The sequence below is a fragment of the Vicia villosa genome, linkage group LG7, assembly GCF_029867415.1.
Source record: "Vicia villosa cultivar HV-30 ecotype Madison, WI linkage group LG7, Vvil1.0, whole genome shotgun sequence".
Classification (NCBI taxonomy): Eukaryota; Viridiplantae; Streptophyta; class Magnoliopsida; order Fabales; family Fabaceae; genus Vicia; species Vicia villosa.
Genome location: NC_081186.1, coordinates 56,183,185 through 56,189,747, shown reverse-complemented (window position 1 = coordinate 56,189,747; position 6,563 = coordinate 56,183,185). Strand labels below are relative to the sequence as shown.

The 6,563-nt window shown below is 29.5% G+C and overlaps 1 protein-coding gene across 1 annotated transcript; it reads right to left on the bottom strand.

The window, feature by feature from the left end:
• Positions 1-3,313: 3,313 nt before the first annotated feature.
• Positions 3,314-5,461, bottom strand: LOC131617240 (protein terminal ear1 homolog). The gene is made up of 4 exons (XM_058888574.1): positions 4,939-5,461; positions 4,746-4,859; positions 4,504-4,663; positions 3,314-3,817 (listed from the first exon to the last, which is right to left on the bottom strand). Exons 1-4 carry the CDS (start codon positions 5,247-5,249, stop codon positions 3,659-3,661), a joined length of 744 nt encoding a protein of 247 aa, XP_058744557.1. The 5' UTR covers positions 5,250-5,461; the 3' UTR covers positions 3,314-3,658.
• Between the last annotated feature and the right edge of the window lie 1,102 nt (positions 5,462-6,563).

Genomic DNA, 6,563 nt, shown 5'->3' with positions numbered 1-6,563 from the left:
TTGTTTCGTTGTTTCTGGATTTTGGCCTTGAGCCAATAAACTTTAGGGTTGGGATTTCCACTGATGGAATGAACCTCTATAGTAATCTGAGTACTAACCATAATTCGTGGCTTGTTTTTCTCACGATTTACAACCTATCTCCTTGGTTCTGCATGAAGCGTAGGTATATGTTGTAAGTATCATGATTTTTGGACCAAAACAACATGGAAACGACATAGATGTTTATCTAAGTCCATTAATTAAAGATTTAAGACTTTTGTGGGAGGAAATCATTAACGTTGATGATGCATATTTTGGTAAGAAAAACTTAAGATGCGTGCAATGTTATTTTGCACAATCAACGACTTTCTTACATATGGTAATTTGGATGGATACAATGCCAAAGGACATAAAGCGTGTCCTATATGTGAATTTAATACATGTTTTCACCAACTTGAGTTTGAAAAAAAAAAGACCATTTACCTTGGGCATCGGAAATTTCTAAAATTTAATCATCCTTATTTTAGATTGCAAAAGGCTTTTAACTGAGAGCAGGAGTTTGAAATTACTCATAAACATTTAACGGGCGATGATGTTTATCAATGGTAAGAACAAATTAATTTTGTCTTTAGAAAGAATAAAAAATGTCTCGTAAAGAGAAATATTTGGAAAAAGAGATCGGTGTTCTTTGATCTTTCATATTGGTCTAGCCTCGGTGTAAGACATTGTCTTGATGTGATGAATTTGGAGAAAATGTGTGTGATAATTTAATAGGAACACTTCTAAAAATATCAGTCAAGACTAAAGATGGTGAGAATTCTCATTTAGATATGGTGGAGATGGGTATACGACAACAGTTAGCTCTAGAAGAAATAGGAAAAAGAACTTATTTGCCTCCGACATGTCACACTCTATCTAAAAAAGAAAATAAAAGTTAATGTGAATCTTTGCATGGCATCAAATTTCCATAAGGTTACTCATCACACATCGAGAAACTTGTATCAATGAAAGATCTCAAGTTAATTGCTTTAAAATCTCATGATTGTCATGTCTTAATGCAACAACTTCTACTAGTGGCTATCTGTGGCATCCTTCTATATGGGAAAATTAACAAGTATCTTTTATTCTATAATCTAAATTTAGGATAAGGTTATTTACTAACAAGTATTATTATTTGAAATTATAGATGTTTCAAGTCAAAACGCCAAGAGACGAGATACCAAGACACCAAGATACTATTATTTGATGTTATGATGTATAAGTTGTAGGTTGTTTTGTGTCATTTTAGTTTTGATGTAATATATAATTTTTGGTTCTTAATGCAATTTTGGTTTTGATGTAATATAATTTTTGGTCTGATATGATTCACAAATGGCTTTATTGTTGCTTTTTTTTCTAATGTAATATTTCTGGTATGATACGATTCAGAAAAATTTAGGTTAAAAAATTGGGAATTATGTAAAATAAGAAAATATATATTTAAAAAAAAAAACAACTCCACAATGGTTGTTATAAGTAGAGCGTTATCCAGAATAATAAACGACAAAAATGACATTGCAGAGTATCAAACCCAAGACCTTTAAATAATTTCACAACGGTTAATGAATAAAATTGTGGTTATAGGTAGCACGTTTTCCATTTTACTACATCGGCCAATGGATTGTGGTTGTAAACAAACTTACAATCACACCCTACGTCAAAACGGTTGGTCAACTGTGATGGTAACCCTTTCACAACCTTTGTTATATGTGTTTTTCGTAGTAGTGCGCTCAACTTGAATTCGATGGTTTACACTCCCTTGTATTTCTCGATCATTTTTTATTAAGGACCTAATATATTTAAACTGTGTGACTTGCGGGATGATATGATCTCTAACTTTCACTTCTAGGTTAGAAACGGTTCTTCTTTTGTTGACCTTGTATTCAATATACTTCGCCTTACTTCTGCTTAGGCGAAAACAATGTGTTTCTAAACTCATCTCCAAGTCCCCAACCTCTCATTTAAATCTTTGTTCAACTCTCTTAGTATGACTATATAATATGTCTTTCAGTGCTAGCTCTTAGACGTGTTATTGAGAACACCCAAAATTAAGATAAAAATATAGGGGACTTAGAATTGAATCTTAATGTAAACATATTTTAATGGAGAACCCTATGTGTATGCATACTAGTCGATACTGATTTATACATGTTTTTAGATAACTTAAATATATGCAATTCTAAATAAATATATAAAATATATTTATTGTTAATATATTTTATTTTATTTTTTTAATTAAGATAACAATTTATTTATATTTTAACAGTTTAAATTTATTAGTCTACTTTGTCTTTTTTTGTTTATATTTAAATGTATAATTATAAGATTCTTGTAAAATATTAAATTAGATACAACTTAGTTATTTGAAAAAAATACAGTTAAATTGTTAATTTTAATTTTTGTTTAAAAGTACTTTACCCTAAAAAATGACATGGTCACATATTACAATTTAGAGTTGTAGCTTATTAAAAAAACAATTTAGAGTTGGAAAGAGATTTCTTTTAGTATTTTTTTATTCTTTAAAACCTGGGATTCAACTCTAATAAAACTACTTTAAAGATCATAGTCCACTCATGGTACTCAATTATAGCAAAATTTTGCTCAATATAAACTACCAATGTAGAATTCATAGTCTTCACATTTTTAATCAATGTAAATTTTTTCCATACTTAGGCATGACAATCAAGTCAAAAGACGGTTTTTACCTCCTTCAAATCCAAATTCAAATTTTCAAACAATCTCCGTTTTCCGCCTCAATCCTTAATGAACATGGAGAATTATATTACAAACTTACCTCAAACTAATTCAGATTGGATTCAGATATTTCCACCCTATCACCATCTATTTAGTAAAATCAATTCTTTAAAAATATTTATTTTTTACAAAATCAAATTACATTACAAATAATAAAATAAAACAATTTCAAAAAATTTCATATATTCATTTCAAATATTTTAAATAATAAATACAAATTAAAATATATAAATATTGATCACATGTTTAATATTTTAAATTATCAAAACTAAATAATAAAACACATAATGAAATAAACGAGATGGATTTGGAGGAGGATTTAAGATAGATACTAGTTTCCTCGTTACCCAACTCATTATCATATTTTATAATTGCAAATAACCCAAACACAATCAATCATATTAACACAAAAAACCACACAGCACTATAATTAACCACAACCGAAATATTAGATAAACTCAAATAAGCCAAATTGAAATATGCCCTAAAACAATTTTTTTTAGTGGATATGAACTCATCTCATGTCAATTACCCAATACAATCATATTCACAAGTGACAGACAGCTGAATATTAATACAAAACCACAAAGCACTATTATTAACCAACCACAACCGAAATATTTGAAAGAAATACCACAAGAACTGTAGTACAATTAACAATAGGCACCGAGAAGATAGAAACCAAGTCATCATCAACAGATCCATTCTTACTAAACCCATGTTTCCAATTCACCCCAGATTTAATTTGTAGCATAATTCTAGGGAGAGAATGAAAACATGGGTATTATATATTTACACATTTAAAACAACAAAGCTCTTAGTTAGCACTACTACAACTTGGATGAAACCTAAATCAAATACTTAGAAAGAAGCATCCTGCATGTGTTCAAGTGAAAGGTAATCCTCTTACATGTATTCCCAAAGGGGTTCCCTTCATTCTGCGATTGAAACCATCACGCCCTTTATAGAATACAATAGGACGGAATTTGTGGCTATTGCTTCGGAATACTTTTTGACAGAAAATTCTCTCCAACTTATCTCTTCCCTGCCAAAAATAAACAAGAGCTATTTTGAGAAAATTGAGGTGAGATAATGTTGGAAAACTTAAACCAAGTAGTGTTCCTTTCAAAAGGGTTTTAAATATATTGTTGATGCGGTAGTATCCGGAATCACCTAAAAGCTACTCAATATTGTTGATGCGGTAGTATCCTGAACCATCTAAAAGCTACTCGATATTGATGTGACAGTCTCCACAATCATATTAGACTCTAAATGTAATGAGATTTAAAATCCATGTGTGACCATATTATGAACTTTGGTCAAACAATTTGGCCCATATTTGTTTAGATATTTTCATCAAAAAATCAATAACTCAAAACTCTAAAATCAAAAATCAACACTACACCGACCACATTACACGTCACAACAATCGTAATGACAGCAATCGATTTACCTACGAGCATTCTGGACCGCAATTTTAAACCATAGTTAATTTGAATTCACTTACTAACATAAATTTTATGATACCAAAACTACGGTTAATAACATTTTTTTAAAACTTATTTAAACTTATAATTATAAAAAAAATATATTAAATTTTTTATAATAAAAATAGTTTATGCAAATTTATTGATAAACATTTTGTGCTATAAAAACAAACTCTAAAAATGAAAAACAAAAAGTAATTCAAACAAGATCTTGAGAGAATAAAAGGAATAGTAACAAACATACTTGAACATGAGCTGCATTAATTTCACAGATCTTCCGATTCTCTGTCACACTCCACTCAAATCCTTGAAACTGTTTGTAAAACTTAAATGCAGCAGAAGGTGTTGTAAAGTTCACAAACGCATATCCCAAATTCGACATTCTTCTCTCCATTGCATGCTTCCTATAATAAACCAAACATAACAATAAATCAACACTATCAACATGAATTAAAAAAACCGAACAAATTCTAGAATGTTCTTTACTTGTAATCCATCGGTAAGTATAGAAAATCGAACTTGGACCAATCAGCAGGATCATCAACGGACTTGTTGATCTCATAGCAATGTTCGTCAAGAAGATGTAACAAATCACCGAACCTGGAAATTTTCCATAGAAAAGTTTGCGAATGAAAATAGCAGTGAACACCAAAACACCGGTAAAATCAATATTAGTTACCTGAGTTGGTTAGGAATGTGGCGAATCATTACAGTGGTAATGCGTGATGCTTGAACTTCATCAATGGTGTTGGGAAACTGAGTAACATTTCCACGACGACGAGAGGTTTTCGTAGTTCGTTTTGGTATAAGCTTGTGTTGTTGTTGGTGGTTATGGGAGTTGTTAGTGTTTTGTGGAAAGAAGGGTTGGGCGTTTGGGTTGAGGTTTGAAACTAGTGGTTGCATTGTGATGGGATAGGGAATGGGAAGGGTTTTGGTGAAATAGTGGTGTTGGTGGAGATAGAGGAAGATTATGTAAGGGTTTGGAGTCATTATGGGTTTTGAGAAGATGGAGAGAAAGTGAGGAGGCAAAAGGTGATGATAGAAGGATGTGTGTGTTAGGCGTGTGATGGGATGGTTTTGGGATTGGGGGATATCACGTAATGATGATTATGAATAAACACGGCATACAAGAATGATACTCTAAACTCAACCATTTTTATTGCTCATGCTATGCTAATCGTGTTTTGGTTAGCCGTATCCCTTTTTTGTTATGGCAATGCTAAATATGTTTTATGATTTAGTAAGAAACTCATTTATAAAAAATTTGTACTTGAAAAAATAATTTAAATATTAATTTTATATAATTTTCAAGATAACATTTTTTTATTTAGTTTTTAACTTGTATCCTTAGGATACAAGTTAGCATTACCTTTTTTCTGTTACGGTCTATCTTATTCAAACAATGTGTGATTTTTTTAGAAAAATAATTAGATCTGTTTTTGATAATAAAATTAATATCAATTACTAGGATACTCTTATTAAATGAAAACTAATAAATAAGGGTATAGTAATGGAAAAATAATACAGTAATAATTGTTGCATTGATATAAGGGTATAGTAATGGAAAAATAATAATAATTATTGCATTGATATTGTAAATGGACAATTATTTTAAGATAGAAAAAAATATAAATGAAACACTTTTTATGAGAGCAAAAGAGAATAGTATTTTTTCTAGTTTATTGCTCCGGGAGTGATTTAAACTTCTCATCGATTTAAAAAGAAACACATAGACTTTGTACACTTATTTATTGTGGCGGCAAAAATTAATTTTGAATAATTTTATAAAATTGATAGTAAATAAAATGTTTTTAAGTTAACGGAATTTATTTATAGGTACGGGTTCATTTTTTTACCCATCTCCCCACGCTTTGAAATAGTAAATACAATATGCCACACTATGAAAATAAATTTTTAAAGTGCTCCCTTTTTAGTTAGGGTTCGTCCATACAATGGACGACCTAATGAAAAAAAAAATTCTTTGGAGTTCGGCTAAGGTATGGCCGACCGACCCTATAAAGGCTTTTTTTTGTTTTTTGTTTTTTTTTAAATTATAATAAATAATATTTTGATTAATAATTATTATTTATTAATTGTTTTAATTCATAATTGAATTTAATATGATTTTTTAATTATTATTTTAATATTTTTTTTATTTATAACATTTTAATTATTATTTTTAAATTTTATATTTGTTTTTTAATAAATTAATAAGATATATTTATTAAATGAATTAATATAATATAATATGGTCGGTGCTTCAATGGTCGATTCGCTGAAACGAGTATACCAAAATGCCATAGC